This window comes from Channa argus, chromosome 3 (assembly GCF_033026475.1).
Source record: "Channa argus isolate prfri chromosome 3, Channa argus male v1.0, whole genome shotgun sequence".
In the NCBI taxonomy this organism is placed as follows: Eukaryota; Metazoa; Chordata; class Actinopteri; order Anabantiformes; family Channidae; genus Channa; species Channa argus.
Window position 1 is genome coordinate 25,468,322 of NC_090199.1, and position 19,246 is coordinate 25,487,567.

A 19,246-nucleotide genomic window follows, 5' to 3' on the forward strand; every position below is an offset into this window, starting at 1 on the left:
GGTGTGAAGAGGAGGATGGATTTTGGTATTTAGAGGACATTATTTCCTCATTGATATCGCCGTACAGTTTTGTATAAATTCTACTTACCTTAATCATGTATGTACCACTGGATCTGGTCTACAGTCACCACAGGTTGAGGAGACACTCTACAGGAAACTACCTCACCAGTTCATGCTCCTTCCACTGATGAAACCTTTTAGAAAACGTGTAAATCACACCTTTATAGACAAAAGGGATTAAAAAGCTCTGAGTGTCTTAGATAGAGTACATGTGGTGAGAACTTTTCACACAGTTATGGGAGAGAATTAGTTAGACAGCCTTAAATATGGCATTATAGAATTTACATGTACATTATGAAAGAGCAAAAACTACTGATTCACTGATTTTAGTTGCAGTGCATACAGTATGTGTTGCCTGATAGTAAACAATGTAATTGGATAATAATTAGCTTGCCACCCATTGTCTGTCCCCCCATACTGGCGAAGTACCAGGACCTCCTAAAATGAGGATTGTAATCTAGGATTAGTCTCAGCCTGTCTGTGAGGCAGCTTTGAATTGAACTTGTCAGAACTTCAACTGCCCATTAAAGTAAATCAGTGGCTTGTCAAAGCTAAGATAAAATTTTTAGGGTAAAGAAAAAAAATCTGCCAGAATTTGCAGAAGTGAGAGAATCTGCAAGATTGTGTTCAAATGTTCTCAATTTATTGACCAGGACGTGTCCCACCTTTGTCGGCTGCAGCTTTTGCCAGCCTAAAGGATTTATACAGATCAATACTCCGTTTTAAGGACCAGATGAGAGCAGGTAATTTAGTTTTTCTGTCTTTTACCTATGTTGCTTTAAGAAATGGTGGATGAAACTACCATACTGTACTGATTTGCAGTGCAGGTTTAAGTGCAGAGACATTATATTTGTTGTCCATCGAGCTTAAGTGCAGAGGAGCATGGACATGGCACACGAATTCCTGAGGACAGGGAATTTGTACGGGAAGTGGGTGTTACTAATTCTAGTAAAGTAACAAGCACAAGCATCTAAAAGGCATTTAAAAGAGGTAAAAGTAGTCCAGGTTACAAATTAGTCTTTGAGAGATTAGATCCTGACTCTGGACCAGTGATTTTCACAACCCATAATAGAAAATGTATAAAACAAAATGAGAATACAGTTATACATGTCACATAACCATTGAATAATGATCCAATATTGAACCAAAAAAATAAGAACTTTTTATTTATTGAAACACTTCAAACTTCTTTATCATCCAGTGATTTTGGAATCTATTAATCACCGTGGCAACATTAATGCTCAGGTAGAGGTGAATGAATTCACTTCTCTAGAGTTCCCAGACAGTGTCACAGTTAAAGAAAAAGGCTGGAGCTGAGCGGTTTACACACTAAAAACCACAGAAAATGGCTTTCTGAGAAAAGGCTGGAAACGTGAGTGGTTTCAGGCTGGTTTAAATGTTAAGATAAGCAGTAGGAGACAGAGGAAACGAAAAGTACCTCCGCCAAAAATACTAAGCAAAATACAAAAAAATGCCCATTTTAACACCGTCTCACACCAGCAGAAGGTGGACAGAAAGGACTTTAGAGGACTCAGGAAAACTAGAACAGAGTTGCAGGAAAAGAAAAGCGCACAGACTTTTGGTCACGTGGAGGCAGATACAAGACAGATCATGTGCCATCTCACTACTGACTGCATAGTAAATCCTAACCAAAGCCAATATTCACATCTGCTACGCGAAAAACCAAGTGCAGAGAACAACATATAAACCGGGCTGCCTACATTCACCATGCCGAAACTTTTAGATAAGCAAAGGAATAAGCAGGACCGCCCTGTTTTGAAGGACACTTAAAAGATTATTTTACAGAGATTATTATCAGGTCATCATCATTGGGTTTACACATATTAATTTACATATAGGTCAACAGTCCTCTATTAACGGTACACCAAACCAAGCTAACTTAACCTAATTTAGATTTGGTTAGAAACTAACCACACACTCTATGTCAAATGTTTTGGGTCTGAAGGTTGGTGTGAGGTAAGGGAAGAAAGGCACCTAAAAACTGGACTGCTGGACTGAACACCCTGCTTTTAAGTAAATATACTGTTGCCTTCACTTCAATAAAACAGATGTTATGAGTCCTTTTTCCTGGGCCCAGAGAGGTGGGATACAGCACAACATACTCTTAGCCATCCTTCCTGATCAACTGCATTGAGCTACAGCAGCTTTATGCAGCCAACTCTGTAGCAGAGACCACCTCAGCCTCAGGGGCTACAGGCTCAGTCTCTGCCTCAGCAGGGGAAGCAGGAAGGACTTCATCTACGGCTGCCATACCAACACTCTCTCCTGCAGGGGCCTCCACTACAGTCTCCACTGTGGCATCGACTCGCTCGGTGACAGGAGCATCATTAGGAACTTCTTCAACAACCGCAGGTGGAGCAGCTTCTTCTGTGTCTGCTGGTTCCTCCGCAGCCTCAGTAACGACTACCTCAGAGGTCACAGCAGCTGCTTCTTCAGCAACAACTTCAATGATGAGTTCTGCTGCAGTCTCTGCTACAGGTTCTGCAGCAACGGCGACAGGCTCAGTGATGAATTCAGTGGCCGGTTCGGCCTCTTTCACTGGAGTGGTTTCAGCTGCTGGAGCTGCAGCTGAAGAAAACAGGGAGAGAAATGCATTAATAAAACCTCTTTTGACAGACTTCTGTTATTTTACTGTTACATGCAAAAAGCTTGGGTCTTAAGGTCTAAAAGGTAAAACATCTGCTGTTAAAACTGTCAACATATTGTGTAAAGAGGCGAGTAATCCTTAATGCAAACATCTTTTTATCCTAGCTGAGAGAAATATAGATGCTGATCTTTCTGAAGCTGTTAATTACTAACTGGTTGGAGTCAATAACTAATGGAAACTAAACTTTGGTTTATGCAGATTCCTGAAGATTAAAAGAACAAGAATTTAATGAAACATTCAAAGTTTATTTTGGGTTTTTGCTGCATTTATTTAATTCAGAGGGAGTATTAAAATCTACACTACAGTCACTACACCACAGGAAACAACCACTGCATTAAGTTTTTTAAGCCGCAGTGCAATGGCTTAAGCACTGAATGTGATCTAAAACTAGACCTACAGTGCAGCTTTTCCCAAACTTCTAATTCTGTCTTTATCCCAAATACTCCTAACATTGATTTACTGACTCGTGGATTCAGTGTTTACTGTAGGCTTTTGAGATGTCTATTCCCACATAAGGCCATCATTGTGACAGCTCAACACACCCAAACAACCCACCTGATTCTGCAGCTCAAAAACACTAAATTGCACTGATTACTACTCCAATTATCTTGGTCTTAATCTCATTAATCACTGTCACAGTGTGCAATGAGATGTTTCTGTGACTTTCCAGAAAACTTTTGCTTAAATACATAATGCAAACACTGGCTAGTTTAAAATGCATTAGAGGCGATGGCTTTAAATTACATTTCTGATAAAAAACAGCACACACAGCACGAAGCTTCATGTACACAGCAGCTGCTCATCCCCATTACAATTAGCTGCTCTGGGTGCAGAGCCACAATCATTCAAGACTGAACAGAAAAATATTTTGCTGACAAAAATCAAAGTAGACAGGCAAGATAAAGCTATTGAGAGTGTTCATTCTACCATGTTTGATTTTGAGTAGTGTAGTCAAAACCGACTCGGAAATACAGCAAGGTCTTCTGCTCTGCTCTTTGTTTGCTTTCCAGGGCCGAGGAACAATGTCAGAGGCTGGAGCAACAACTCTCAACTATTTGGTCCAGTTATTTAATTCATCTTTACTTTAAATGTATGATTACTGTAAAATGTTTATGCCCTAAATTGAATCGTATACTTATCTAGAAGCTGAGGATAGTTTTCCAATTAAAACACAGTAATCTAAACTTTAATATGGACAGATTTTAAAAAATGGCAACGGCAAAAAAGAGGATCAGTGAGCTTGTGTGTAAATGTTCAAACTGTTTTTTTATGTTTAATTTTATGTCAGATAGTTTAATCTAAATAAGCTGATTTTAGCCGTGCGTGTGTGTGTGTGTGTCAGCATCTTACCTTTTGCTGTGGATCCCATGTTGGCCAGTCTGTCCTCATAGCGCTCGCTATCACCCCTGACTGTCTTGTAAGCCTGAGGAGGGCAGATATACACTTATTACATCCCATCACACATCAAATGATAACATAAAGTGGTTACAGCATTACAAAACGCAACCTAACACTGACATTTTGTCCATCATGAACGAAAAGAGCTGATACAAACTTGTACGTTGCCAAGAGCTGCATGGTAAACAGAAATCTGTCCAGACACTGTGTGTGTAGAAACAAGTGGCAAGTGTTTTTCAGAAAGCACAGAGTCCACTGTGTGACTGCACAGTCTAGTTTCGGCCATGTCTGCTAAGTCCAATAAAGGCACCACACTGTAACTGTTGTACAGAAGAATGTTAACTGTTAAATGCTAACTATTTATTCATAGATATCATACGAAAAGAGTTTTCTCTTGGTTTAAATTTCAATTTCAGACTAATTCAGAAAAATGAAATAATTATATTTATTTATGATATTATTATGGAATGTGAATTGCAAAAGATGTGTTTTACTGTGTAAATTATTCAATATTATCATTTTAGTTTGGTTATTTATTTTAATAATGAAAGTCTTATTCATATGGAATTACGGACCGTTTTATAATATTTACTTGTTTTAATTTACTTGCCTGGAGAAACGGACATATAAGTACCTACACTTGGGTGCTAAAGTTTGTATCCCCTTATTTTGAAATAGCAAAAAGAGTAAAATGCTCATTCAGCTAGTCCCTCATCAGAAATTACTGGTAATTTTTTATTAATTTATCTGGGGGGTTGCAAACTTTACACAATTTCTATTATTATTATTATTATTATTATTATTATTATTACTACTATTATTTTCATCATTTTAAAATAACCTTTTTTATTTCTGTACTAGCTAATTGTGCATTACATTTTATGAATTTCCTTGGTTTGTGTTACTCCTTTTGCCATTTCAAAATACTTTTGCACGCCACTGTTCATTCTGAATATTAAACAACAATCGAATAATAGATTTTAAGTCATAAGTACAACTCTGAATGGAGAATGGAGATATTTTTGATGCTCACATAGACGATTGCAGCAGTGAGGCCTCCTCCACACAGAATAAAGTATGTCATGTTAGTGGAACCTCCAGGAACACCAAAGGACATGTGTCGCACTGGAACTGCTGAGAGACAGTGACACAGAGTTAGTATATGAATTAAAAGCTAAACTGTTATTGTATATTTGCCAGTTACTGAGAGCAGCCCATTTCCATTAGGAAACTTTAAATGGATCAGCTGTGTGAAAGAGACAAGCGATAGCGTCAACATGTCTCCGTCCCTTAATCCAGTTACACAATGCAGTTCGGGTCATTTGTGACAGAGGAGATTTAGCAGCAGCCAATCTAAACACAACATTGTCCCTTAAATTAAATCTTCGGCAGCACACACAAACTAACACAAACTAAAACACTTCCTGCTTGGTGAAATTTTGGAGTTGCATCAAAACAAACAACTCTTAACATTATCTAGTGGACTTGAATTTCTATGTCCCTCATCCCATACTGTGGTGTGTCAGGACTCCAGTCTTCTTTGATAGGGTGTTGTTTGGGTAGAAATGTGAGTGTGTTTGGATGCAGCTTGTGGGTCCTGTGAAACATTTGCTGATGTTTGGAGGACTGCCAGTGGTACATGGAGAGGAGGCCATTGATACAGTAAATCCACCCTAGATCCCAAACACAGCCTCAGTCAAATCTCTTCCTACCTAAACCTCCCAAACGTGCATCTGCCCAAATACACAAATGCATTCACACTCACAAACAGTACATATGACGTAAATTACATGGGTGTACACTCTGTGTCTGCACAATCACACAATTAATTCAGCAGGTTGAATAGCGTGGGAGAACACAACCAATACTGCACAAAACAACGTTTTGTTTTTTTTTTTGTTTTTTTGTTTCCCATGTGTGTTCAGGCAAATAAGAAGTCATTCTGTAACACGGACTTTGTGTCTACTTGAAGATACATGTTGAACTAGTCTGGGACTTTGCTGCCATTTAAATCCAAAGAGTTTCTATTTTTTCTTACCTACAAGAAATAAAGATAAAAATGTCAAAATGCAACATTTCTTTTTTGATAAAAAAAAAAAAAAAAAACTAACTTGCTGCAGCCACATTATAGTAGAAAGCGGCTTTTACCAACTCTGAAAAGTTACAGACTGACAGTGTTACTGTCTGATATGGCTCTAAGTCTGCTGGTTAGTCATATCAGCTTCAAAGGGGCTGAAATGTTACTTGTCTTCCCAACTTGTATTGAACCTGAACACATAGTGGAGTCTTGATTCAAGCCATTAAAATAACCTGTATGATTCTCACTTTCCAAATGGTGTTGGATCACATTTATTCACTATTTTATAGTCGCTCCTTCTCCACTATTTTCTATGGGAAAAATCCTACTTCAGCCAGTGTTTGTGATGATACATGATGGAAACTGCAACGCCACCATTGGTCACTATGCAAAAATTGCTTCACTGCCCAACGCTAACTCTGGAGTAGGACTAAACAATGTGGGAAAATAATTGAATCGGGATTTTTCTTAGAGCTATATTGCAAACACTCTACTTTTCTTCTGTATGTCAAACATTCGTCATGGTTCCAGCTGAATAGCCTTTTTTCTCAGACAGACAGCAAATTTCTCCATAATACATTCAGCAAGTTTGAAAATGAACTCGAAACTTTTCTTCTTATTTAGAATCTGTAACATTATAATAAACCAACATGTTTTAACTACAGCTTAAATTGGAGCTTTTGCGATTTGAAAATTGTGTTTCGATAAATTGTGATATCAATTTGATAATTTGATTGATTAATTGTTGTGTTTGGACTATACACCGTTTGCCTGCCACTGATTTCCTTTGCTTATGAACCCAAAACATTTAGGTTTTTTAATTAGGCTGTATGGTATATTTTATGAGCTTTAGTATTGTACAGATCTAAAATTTGGACTGAGCTGTAGGTGTCAGCTCACTGCATATTTAATGTAGTAGCCTACCATTACATTACAAGAGATACTTTAACAAAACTATGTAACTAAACCAAAACAGAGCGGCAGGTTCTTCTGTCATGGACACTGAGGTAACAGAGCAGTAAGCCCTCCCTCCTAACACCTATGACACAGCAGCCCTGTGCAGGGACAAAGCCAAGTACAGGTTATTTATACAGGTAATCAGTTAATCCTCACAGCGAGGTGCAGGCCTGTAATAATCAACACGCATGCCAAGCAACAACAGACAAGATGGCAGAGATAGGAGCAGTGACACATGGGTGGGAACACGTATGTTGGCTTTCCACAGTCTCCTGCTACTGTGTGTCAACTGCCATGTGTTCAGCGACATGGAATAAGAAAGAAAAACATGCAGATGTACGAGTCAGCCCAGGCAGGGCCGGTGTTTGTGACCCTGCTGTAGTGCTCTTTGTTTGTGCGTTATGTAATGACAGCAGATTTCAATGCTGCTTTCTTTCCTGCACTAGCTGCAATCAGCTGCGCCTACATATGTGTGCTTTGGTTTTTTTTGGGTTTTTTTTAAGAAAAACACAAGTTCTGGCACTCATGTCCCTTGCAGGCTAATGTCAAGTTTTTCACCATCAGGACTGATGCTGCAAAAAGGGCAACAGGAAATTAAAACAGCAGTTTGCCCTCAGGCCAAATTCCACATGCTCACATTCAAAAGTGAAGGATGAGCTGGGCACTGATGCGTGAATAGAGAAACCCTCCTAAAAATACAATACATGCAAACTCTGCAAACTGGGGCTTAACTTGTAAATCAACTAAATAGGCTTGGTTCTGATGGAATGGATGTAAACATTTGATATATTATGTAAATGCAGCTTGTGTCCTAATAATCAGGAAGACTGTATGTGAAGCTGAATCTCCATGTTGTCCTGCTCATACAACAGCATCCTGGGACATTGTGTTACCATAAGAAAAAATAAATGGGAAATAGTTTCTTTTTGCTTCATAACTACTTTAGAACAAGCTTGAGGCTCAATAATGGCATGAAAATAATGGCGTTTAGAAATCATAAATCACTCCTGTAAATTAAGTTTTTGGTTTATATGCCCCAATAAACGTTACAGCCAAAAGTTGTAGTAACTTATCAAAAGCTACAGATGATAATAACCTGACTCACCATCTCTACACGGGGGTTTGAAGGACCTCCGTGCCAGGGGTCCGATTCTCTGCCACGCCCGTCTGCAGAACATCTTTGCTCTTTTGGTCAGAGGAAGGTGAACGAGTGTGTGTCCGTGTGTTTCCAGCTGGTCTGAAGATGAACAAGGTGAAGAGCTCAGCTGCTGAGCATGGCTGCTGTGAAAGAGGACGCCCCCTCTCCAGACACATTGCGCCCCTAGAGGCCGTGGCGCTAAATAACACCCACTACATATTATTTCAGAAGAACTAGTAGCTTTTGATATTATGTATTAATAGTGACATTTCTGGTGTAATGTTTGTGTTTGGAGACGCTGTGGCAGATGTTGAATTGGGCACTTTTTTTATTTTCTGGAGAGCACTTTTCAAAATGAGATAAAGTGCTGTTGGCTCTCCTGTTACTTTGTGGAGGATCAGACATCCCTCATGCTGCGTGCAAGTGGATTACAGTCCCAGGAAAGAAACAGTGAACTGTGGTGACATAATACATGCTGTCTGTCCTGAGTGCATGGCTGTGGACATGGACGGATTATGAAAAAATGGGCCCCTGGGCACAGACAGGGGAATGGCCCCCTGATCCTTTACTTTTGATACTGTTCCGCCTTTTACGGCCAGTTTAAGTTCTCTTAGTATGTTTGTGTGCTTTAGTCATTTAATGAGTGTTTTGATTCTGTTTTTGGTCCCTTTGTTCCTCTTTTGGAAAGCTTCAGGTTAGCTGTGCATCTTTTGTGGTTGTGGTGCATCTCTTTTTGGTATTTAATTTGAGTTCTTTCAAAAAGAGAAATTTTAACAACAGGCCTGTTCAGTAAGCCATCAATGGCTGTGAATGCCAGAGTCAAAGCCAGATACAAGATGAGAGAGAAGGGTTGCAGAGTGTTGCTGTCCTCTGTATGTTTAATCAAGTGATGTTTAGAGATGTTTAGGAGGCAAAAGCTGAATCAGGATACATGAATGATTACAGTCTTGCACTGAATGCAAATACAATGTACGGCATTACCCCACACTGTCTCCATCGCCCTCAGTGGTTCAGTCCACACAAGCGTTACATAAAACACCACTGTTTAGCCAGGGGGTGTGTTTTGTCTTAACTTGACTATATATATAGAGAGAGAGAGATTTTTTTTTTTTACATATTCAAACTTTCAAAAAAATAAAAAATAAAATTGGAAGATGCTTTTTCTTTGCTAAACTGTTGGCATAGGTGACATTTACACCACAGGGAACAATTTTACTGCTTCAACACTGCTCAGAGACAATGTAATGTTTGTTTTTTTGTGTGTGCTATGATGAAAGCTAATATGAAACAACATGTGAGGCTATATACACAGAATTGTACTTCCCAGTTTATGTGTGTCTATGTAAACCTAGACTAATGTAAAGTTGTCTAAATTAATTAAAAGTTGCCAATATCTTGTCAATATTTGTCTTTTTTGACTTTTTGTCACGTGAATTCTGGGGAAGATGTTGCATTTTAGTACATGAACTTCTAGAAGACACGTTAAGGAAATATCTATAGCATTTGGTTTGTATTTAAATGTCATCCGTGTAGTTGAAAACACATGATGCTCATTTGAAATGTGAATCATACAGATCATGAGGGATTGGATGGAAATAATGTTATGTATAAATACTCAACACACTGGAGCTTAAATCATTAAAGCATTAAATTTGTATCAATTGTCATGTTATTAAAACATGTTATGAAGTTTATACCAAAACAAAAAAATCCTTGAAAATTATGACGTGATAACTAGCACAAAATGTTATTAATGTATAATTTATACATTATGTGCAAACGTTTAAAAAAAAAAAGTTATTACGTTTGCACTCACCATTATTTTATATTACGCACAAGTTATGATTGTTATTACTTTTTTTAAAGTATTCACAGTTATTGAGAGTTTCTAGAAATAAATGTCCAAATCAAAGCACCTTCCTTGAAACCTTGATTTTAACTTCCTAATATGGGTAAAGCTCCAGAATCATTTACATTTCGACCTTCCTGCCTTCTAACTCTCTCATCTTTCAAAGTTTGTCACTTTATAAAGGCTCTTTATTCACAGTTTCCTTTGCAGTCAAAGAACACGGGTGACAGCACTGTGATACCACGAGGAATTATTTTCTAAAACATGAAGCTCCGGCAGAGCAACAGCTCACAGGCTTATGTGTTAAAACTGGCGCAATGACCCTTTAAGTGGGTATGTTTTTCTTGAAACCCATTTTTTTTTCTAGACATAAAGATAATTATATATTTAAAGAGAGAAAAATAAAAGAACTAATGGAAAATGTCCTCTCCTTCTCCACTTATCATCGCCTACCGTTTAACTGGTGAATGTCGCACCAGTGTGACACTTGCCTGAGCGTACGCAGGCACTTTGCCGTTACATTTGACGTGTTGCAGGACCTATAACTGTCTAGACTGCTGAGCAGAACGAGTATGGCGTCATGTGATTACCTCTGAATCATGGATTACACACAAAATTATGACACATGTGATACACTTTCCAACGCCCCCACACAGTTCATGTGCGCACAAGACTGCTGCATGACTGCTGCGATGTTTTGTGCAGCTGGACACACTGCTTAACAACCAGAGGTAGTTTGTACTAATTCTTAAAACCACTGCATTTAGGTTACACTCAATTCAAAATCAGTATTCGTGGTAGCAAGTTTCTAAAGTTTAAATACAAATATAAATGTGTGTTTACTAGGTGCCTGTTACTCATTGGATTCTTTTACAGCAGTGTGAGCAAATGAACCACAGGGTCACAGAATAAGCAGCAGGTTAATTGTTACACTGAGTTTAATGCCTCTGAGTCCACTTGCAGTCCACACGTAGCCTTTGGATCCAGCTTTACAATGATCAGCATTGTCCACTGATTGGGCAAAACAATGAATCCCCTGCATTTAACAAACCAAATAGGTAGGAGCCTTGTATCACTGCAGTGAATAATGTCTCTGCCTGCAACAAGTTAGTCACCCCTAACTCATGCCACGAGCATGACTACCTGAAAATACTGAATGACCAGGTTTTTCCATCAATGGAGTTTTTCTTCCCTGATGGCTCGGGCATATTCCAACATGACAATGCCAGGATTCATGGCGCTGAAGTTGTCAAAGAATGGTTCAGCGAGCGTGAGACATCACGTTCACAGAGGAATTGGTCATCTTAACCCGACTGAGAATCTTTGGGATGTGCTGGTGAAGCCTTTACACAGTGGACTGACTGTATCAATACAAAATGTTTTGTGAAAAATGCATGCAACTAATAAAAGTTACGTCATTACATGAGCTCATGCAAACGATGCCACAGTGAATGAGTACAGTAATCATAACATTCAAGTGCTTGACTTTGTTTCAGGCTGGGTAGTGTATTTGCCTGTTAAGCTGAAACTGCTGGCCCAACTGGTTTGTTAGACTGTTTATTCAGAGGGTCCAGCCTGCGTAGTTGTCCAACCAACTGTATTATTCATTGATCTCATTAATAGTCTCTACTTGTCTAACCAAGTGAAGTAACTGGTCAGTCTGCAGGGTCGTCTGATACCCGCTCAATAACTAGTGTTTGAGAAAATCAGGGAAATGAAATATTCCCCTCCACTACTGATACACAAATAGAAGCAAGTTGGTATTGAGACCTGTTAACCAGCTATTGCAAAGGAAACAGATGTGGTGAGATGGTTAATTAAAACTCAAACCTAAAATTATTCAATACAGTGTAGCAAAAGAAAATTGCAGTAACATAAAAGATAATGACACAGATGTGATGCTCTCGTCTGCCATCATTTTTCTTCATGTTAGTCTCAAAAATTCAGGGGACATTTAGGTCACATACTAAAGACAGTTTTCATTACACTTGGTCACTTTTCAGTTTTTATAATATTTATTTTGTAGATTATTTTGAAAGTGCTTGTATTATGGTATGTTTTGATCAATACTTATGACCATTTTAAGTATGAAATTATGAGATTTTATTCACAATTCAAAGCCCAGACTGATTTCTATCAGTTATTTGGATGCTGTTAATATAACATTCGCATTATTAATGAGCCCCTATTCTTATTGGCCTATAGTTCACCCCAGGAAAACAGTCTATTGAATAAGATTATGTCTGCATGTCCCTAGTGTGATGTCACAGTGGGAGCAAAACCCCTCTCTTTTGTTTTCTATCATACCAGCTCTCTAGCTGTCTGCCATTCCATGTGTGGAACCTGCTTAACAGGTGAATGAAAACTCACGCAAGGGGTTTTGAACCACTACCACTAGGGAAGTAAATAAGTAAATAAAGCATATGGTCTCATTAAACTGAAACATTTCTTCACATGCTTTACTGTCTTCTCCATGATGCTGGCTTTGTACCTCAACTGTAAGTTGTTTTGTCTAGAAGCATCTGGCAGCCGAATAAAAGTTGCAAATAGGAGGTGCAGAATACACCTTTTTCATTTTCATGGGCTACCACTGGGAATGCTAAACTCAGGTTTTCTGCATTTCTGCATGTTTGCTTTAATGCCCTGACAATATGATTTTATTCATTTGATTTAGGATAAGACCTGATACTACAGTGCACATTATGTTTAAAACTCACAATTGTTATCACACAACCACTGAGATGCCTGTGTGCTATCAGTCAGATGAGTCATCACCGAAAAACCTGAGTGAGATCAATAGCTGAATATTATAGAGACTCCGTTCTGGGTGAGACCACACATGCGGTGAGATAAGGCTGTGATAGAAATGTAAGCAAAATGTAATTTGGATCCGAATGTCTACTAAGCGTGATGACATTCACAGTCTTTTATTTTGAAAGTCTTGTAAACTATTAGATCAAATATCCACGTTTCCAAGTAGGACATCTCACAATTTTGCAACTGCATTTTATATGTTGAAGTTGTGTTTGGTCCAAAATGAACATGAGGGTCACTTACACAAAAGGCACATGTGCACACAAACACACACACACACACACACACACACACACACACACACACACACACACACACACATATATATATATATATATATATATATATATATATATATGTAAAGAGCTAAAAGTCACATTTGAACAGTTCTCTCTCTTAACAGCAGGTCCAGAGCTCCTTCTCTGTTTTTTTCTTGTTCTGGACTTTAAAGGAGCCATTGTACATTGAACCATTTGCTGCTAAAGGTTTCTTCTGTCTCTTTAGTTTGGCACCCACAGCAAAAACGATGTCCTCCACTTTATCCTGCTGATACAGCAGCCCCCTGTTCCCTTGCTGTGCATTCACACGTTTGGCCGGCGGGTTCTTGGCGGACGTTTCGAAAAACGTCATGCCGTGGGCCTTAGCAAAGCTCAGTGCCTGCTCCTGGTTCACCTGTTGTTCCTTCCTGCTGGGGTCTCGGAGGTCACTTTTGTTACCCACCAGGAACCTGGGAGGAGAACAGATGGGGGAAGGGGGGGGGGGGGGTGACACAAGGAGTGATACATATTTGTTTAACATTTGATATGATCAAATCAGAAACCTCTTTGGCTAAGTAGAAGCACAGACAGGAAGCTGGTGCAATTACCTGGGGATTTCCTGTCCAAGGGAGTTCTGCCGCCACTCTTCAACCCAGGAAACCAGGCCACTGAAGCTTGCAGGGCAGGTGACGTCATATATGAAGAGCACAGCGTGGACGTTTCGGTAGTAGTGCTGCACCATGGACTTCCGAAAGCGCTCCTGTCCTGCTGTGTCCCATAGCTGGAGCTGACGATGGGGAGAAGAAATTGAAAGAAATCGAGACATTAACATTTAGGCTCATCGATGGTGAACCACTGAGGAGGAGGTGGTTTAGGTGCAAACAAGAAAAAGAGGAAGCGAATAAAATGGAAGGCACGGAAAGGAAAAGAAAATCATGTGTTGAAATACCCCAAAGCTGACAGAAACACAAAAACATTAACAGAAATGTTGTGTCATCACTGAGAGGAACCATGAAAAGAAAAAAAAAACAAGTTTTAGTGATAAAAATAAATAAATTTTAAAAAAAGAAATCCAAAAAAAAAAAAAAAAAAAAGAGAATCTGATTCCTGAGTGAGGCTTCACCATCTCGAAGATAAGCTTAATACCTGAAATACCTAAGACCTCAGCCTTTTAATATTTATAAAAAGGTTTAATAAGGTTATGACATCTTATATTGAAGGAACTTGGTCTCCTGTGAAAAAGCCTAACTTGACTTGGAAACTATCCAAATTGATCAATGTTCATGAACATTTGAAGATTTCTTGCAAGATCCATCATCAAGCATAACATACATTGTATTATTATTTTATACTCTGGAAATTGAAGTCACATCTAGTCTAAAATGATAAACAAATTCTCAGTCGCCACTGACTGAGTCATGTGGCCGTTTCAAAATAATGGAACAGGAAATGACACAACCCATCTAACACCCACAAATTTAATGTGGAACAGCTACTTAAAAAACATCCTCACTGGGTCTGTATGATGATATTTTAATGACATTTGTCTGAATAAATGACTCAGGGTTTTATTAAATCATATTTATGGACCATCGGTTATTTATGCACCAATCAGAAAATTGGGTTTGGCTATCAGGAAGGGTTCTGGTCACAATTGGTGAATAGGAATCTTCCCGAGCAAAACTCTTCAGCTCACTGGTCCTACGATAGTGAAACGAGCTGCAAAACTGCACGCTCAGCACCCTGACGCCCAATATTCAAAAACCAAACTCTTCTGCAACTTGCCATGCACCGATATCTTAAAAAACCTTTTCCTATCTATCCCATATTGCAGTTTTATCTAATGAAAGAGTAACATTTCTTCTCATAGCACTTTACATGTGCAACGTTTTTCTTCTTGATTTAGATTTTTTGCTTGCGTCATACCTCACTCGTATGTCACTTTGTTATTTCTGGACTGGAGTAATGTAACTTCCTATTAGTAGAATGTCCTATTAATTCCCTAAAAAGCCTCCAATTTATTCAAAATGCTGGAATAAGCAAGATGATTCATACAACCTCAGATCAATAAAAGTTGGGACGATGTGTAAGACCTAAATAAAGACAGATCTCATCAACCCATATTTTGGGTTTATGCTTTACCTAACATTTGTGGATCACACAGTGAACTGTGTTCACAGACAGTGATTTCTGGAAGTGATCCTGAGCCCATGCAGTGATGTCCAGTAGAGAATCAGGCCTGTTTTTAATGCAGTGCACAAAGATCACACGCATCCAGTTTTGACCTTCGGCCTTGTCCCTTGCACACAGAGATTCTTCCTGATTCTCTGAATCATGTGATGATATTATATACTGTAGATAGTGGGATCTTTAAACGCTTCACAATTTTACATTGAGAAACATTTTTCTGAAAATTGTAGTCACAGACTGGTGAACCTCTGCTCATCTTTACATTCCAGAGGCTCTGTCTCTCTGAAATGCTCCTTTTATACCCAGTCATGTTACTGACCTGTTGCCAATTAACCTGATTAGTTGTCAACTGCTCCTCCATTTGCGTTTGATTTGTAGCAATTACTTTTCCTGCCTTTTTTGACCCTTTTCCAACTTTTTTGAGATGTGTTGCTGCTGCCAAATTCAATATTTTCCATGAAATGGTAAAATGATATGTTGTCTTGTCCTATTGTGAATAAAATATAGGTCAAATATAGATTTGCCAATCATTGCATTTTTTTTATTTACAACTTTTTTGGAACTGGGGTTGTATTTCTCCTTCATCAAAACCCAGAATAGAATTTCAAACTCTCCTCCTTAGATACCAAGCCCCTAAGGTTCAAGCTCAATCATACTTAAAGACCTTATGGTGCCATCCTATCCCATTTTGGAATGAATGAATTGGAGACAGTCGGAACCAGCTCCTAGTTCAGATTCAGGAGACAGACACCCTCTCTACTTTTAAGACCGGGCTTAAAATGTTCCTTTTTGATAAACCTTATAGTTAGAGATGGCTCAGCTCTAGTCCCAACAATTTTTTAGTTATGCTGCTACAGAATTAGACTTCTGATGCACCAAGCTCCTCTCCATGGGTTTATAGGTCACTGTTGAAAACCATTAACCTTGTATCTTCTTTCCCCCATAGCCTGCCACCCAGGCCTGGATCTGTCAAAGATATCTTCCATTAAAAGAAGTTTTTCTCTTACCACCATCACCTTTGTGCCTTGTTCAGGGGGGATTTGTTGGATTTTCTCAATAAATCTGCATAGGCTTTATTAAGTGAAGCACATTTAGATGATTTTTGTTGTGTATTGGCACTTTATAAATAAAGTTTAATTTAATTGACGAGAAAGACCTGCCAAGCTCTTTAGAGTTCCACAAGGATCAGTTCTTGGGCCGCTCGGATTCAACCTGGTAATACTTCACCTTTTTATCAGTTCTCCAAAACTGTAGGGTTTCTAATCAGAGTTATGCAGATGATACCAATATCTACCTGAAGACTATAGACTTGTAAACAACTGGATGCAACAAATATTCTTTCAACTAAAGAAAGATATTTTGGAAATAAAGGAGGGAGGTTGTGGAGTCTGCAGCATTTGTTCCGGATATTAAATTTCAGCAGACACATCAAAGCTGTAGCAAAATCATTAATCGGCAACTTAAAGGAAAAGTTAATATAAAAATCTTTATGTCTAAACATAGCTTAGAAAAGCTCATTCGTGGTTTTATTTTATGAAGAGTAGATTACTGCAAAGCAGTCCTGACCAGTCTCTCCGAACCATTAGACATTTTTGTCTTATTTAAAATGCTGCTGCTAAAATACAGACAAACCTACTCATTGTTTAAAAGTCATTCAATGGTGTGGGCCCCAAACTATGCCAGGACATGTTTCCTGAGTACAGGCCTGGAAAGTGTGTTGGATCAGCAAGAAGTGGTCAGTTAATGATGCCCAGCGTTCAAAATAGAAATGGTGTAATTTCAGTGGGTGTGCCGACCACTGCAGAAGGCTGCCCACCAAAACTAAAGTAAGCACCCACTGTTTTCAATTATTATCCCTCTTTCATTTATACACATATGTAATCGGCTTGCCTTTCCTTAGTGAGGCTGCTGAAGGGACATTTTCACAGCTTTTCTACTGCTGAGACAAAACCATGTTTTTTTATTTCAGCCTCATATCAGTCTCTGTTTTGTCTGATATGTTTGTTTTGGATTTATATATGTATATCTGATCTTTAATGATCTCCTAAAATTCACTAGAAGAAATCGTTGAGACATGAGTCACCCTTGGAGATCTAAGGGAGAAGTCAATGAGTTATTAGATACAAATAGATAAAATGAGTCCGGCAACATATCCTACTATACATGAGGATAATGTCCAGTGTTACGTTGCATTTTTTCTTTTCTTATGGAGAAGAAATTTGCTCATTCTCCAAAGGAGAGGAAAAGGAGCCACCTCCATCATATCCGCTTTACCTCCTTACTCTCCCCCATTTCTACTAATGGATTTAGGAAAAACACGTCAGAAACCTCTCAGACAAAACAGAATCCGTTTTAGCAAAAAAGCATTTTCTTGGTTAGATTTGTAATTGGTGAGCTCAAGAATGTGTTACATGGTCTTACTTTAAAGTGAAGGATCACTTAAGGGTTAATTCAAGAGATTTTTTAAAAAATGAATTAAGTTCTTTAATAAAAGCTAAAATGAGGCTGAATTGAGAACCACAATTTTGTCTCCAAGCAACAGAAGAGCAAACATTGAGCAATAAGAATTTCCTCAGCCGCAAATATTTAACCGTTATTTTTAGGCCGCATTTGTTCTGCAAACACACCAGCCACTTGGCTGATTTTCTGCTTTTCAGGGAATTTTGATATCTGGGTGGCATGTAGGAATGTTTAGAGCCACCGGGAGATAGAGAAAAAACGAACAACAAAAAAAAAACCTGAAGTCAACATGATGCACTTGCAAACTTTTGACTTCGCGGGTTTCTGACTGGTCTGGCGGAGTTTGGCATTAAACTGAACGTGTCTGAAAACAAGTAGCAACATTAAACCTAAAAGTTCTGTGCTTTGTTCAAATGTTGCCACTGTGCGTAAAATGGTTGCGCCACAGCTTTGCGCACAGTTAAGCGGTCGTTTCTTTTTACTCGTTTTGGGTTAATGATGCACAAGTTCCACCAATTACCTTAATTTTCTCCCCATCAATGTCGAGCGCTCTCTCTCGGAAGTCCACGCCGATTGTGGCCTCCACTCTGCTGGGGAATTGTCCGGCGCTGAGTCGGTGTGTCAGACAGGTCTTCCCAACCCCGGAGTCTCCTATCACCAGCACCTTAAAGGTCCGGCAGCGACTCAGCAGAGAGGACACGCTGCCTAAAGAGCTGGAAAACTCAAGAGATGACTCCATTTAAACCAATGGGTCCACAGGACTAAGCGGTGTCCAAATCAGGGTTTCCAAAAGGCGGGATCCAAACGGTGTAAACAACGATGTTCTGGTTTTGGAAATGATTTTCTTGTGAAGCTTCCGTGCGGTTTCCCCCCTTAAGGCTTCCTGCACCGTCTGCACGGCAGTGAGGAGCGTGAAAGAGTGGAGGAGAGGGAGTTTCCCCCTTGTGCGTTTCATTTGACAACATGGTGATGACTGCAGTCTGAGGGTGGAGAGATCACCTCAACACGACCTTAGTTTCGGAATCACTTATCACTTTTCATACAGCTATTTTTGTTATGACCTCCGCTTTTTATTTTTGTCCACCAAAAAAATTGCAAGCCGCTATTTTGTGTGCAGTTTTCTACTCAACTAGTTGGCTGCTACTTCCATAGTTATTGAACGGATTTGTCTAATATCCTTCTTACTGAACGTTGCCGAGTTTATGAGATGTTTATGTATCGCCAGGTCCAAAAAATATAATATACATAAAAGCAGGCCCAGTTACCTTCTTTTGTAGATACACACGTTCACTATACACCGTCGACCACTACAGACAGAGCCGTTAACTAATGTCGGTCAGGATTATTTCCAACATACCTGCTGACACTGGTGTATTCA

The 19,246-nt window shown here is 39.0% G+C and overlaps 2 protein-coding genes across 3 annotated transcripts; both read right to left on the reverse strand.

The window, feature by feature from the left end:
- Positions 1 to 1,199: 1,199 nt before the first annotated feature.
- LOC137123892 (protein MGARP-like) lies at positions 1,200 to 8,470 on the reverse strand. 2 transcript variants are annotated; one of them, XM_067498258.1, is made up of 4 exons: positions 8,266 to 8,470; positions 5,160 to 5,257; positions 4,079 to 4,151; positions 1,200 to 2,649 (listed from the first exon to the last, which is right to left on the reverse strand). In XM_067498258.1, exons 1-4 carry the CDS (start codon positions 8,336 to 8,338, stop codon positions 2,228 to 2,230), a joined length of 666 nt encoding a protein of 221 aa, XP_067354359.1. In that variant the 5' UTR covers positions 8,339 to 8,470; the 3' UTR covers positions 1,200 to 2,227. The 2 variants fall into 2 exon arrangements, with proteins under 2 accessions (XP_067354359.1, XP_067354358.1); XM_067498257.1 differs by having other exon boundaries at positions 5,160 to 5,260; positions 8,266 to 8,469.
- A 1,551-nt stretch (positions 8,471 to 10,021) lies between these two features.
- On the reverse strand, positions 10,022 to 18,800 carry LOC137123890 (ras-related protein Rab-33B-like). Its single transcript, XM_067498256.1, has 3 exons — positions 18,389 to 18,800; positions 13,827 to 14,005; positions 10,022 to 13,688 (listed from the first exon to the last, which is right to left on the reverse strand). The coding sequence occupies exons 1-3, from the start codon at positions 18,605 to 18,607 to the stop codon at positions 13,358 to 13,360; spliced, it is 729 nt and encodes a 242-aa protein (XP_067354357.1). The 5' UTR covers positions 18,608 to 18,800; the 3' UTR covers positions 10,022 to 13,357.
- Positions 18,801 to 19,246: the final 446 nt, after the last annotated feature.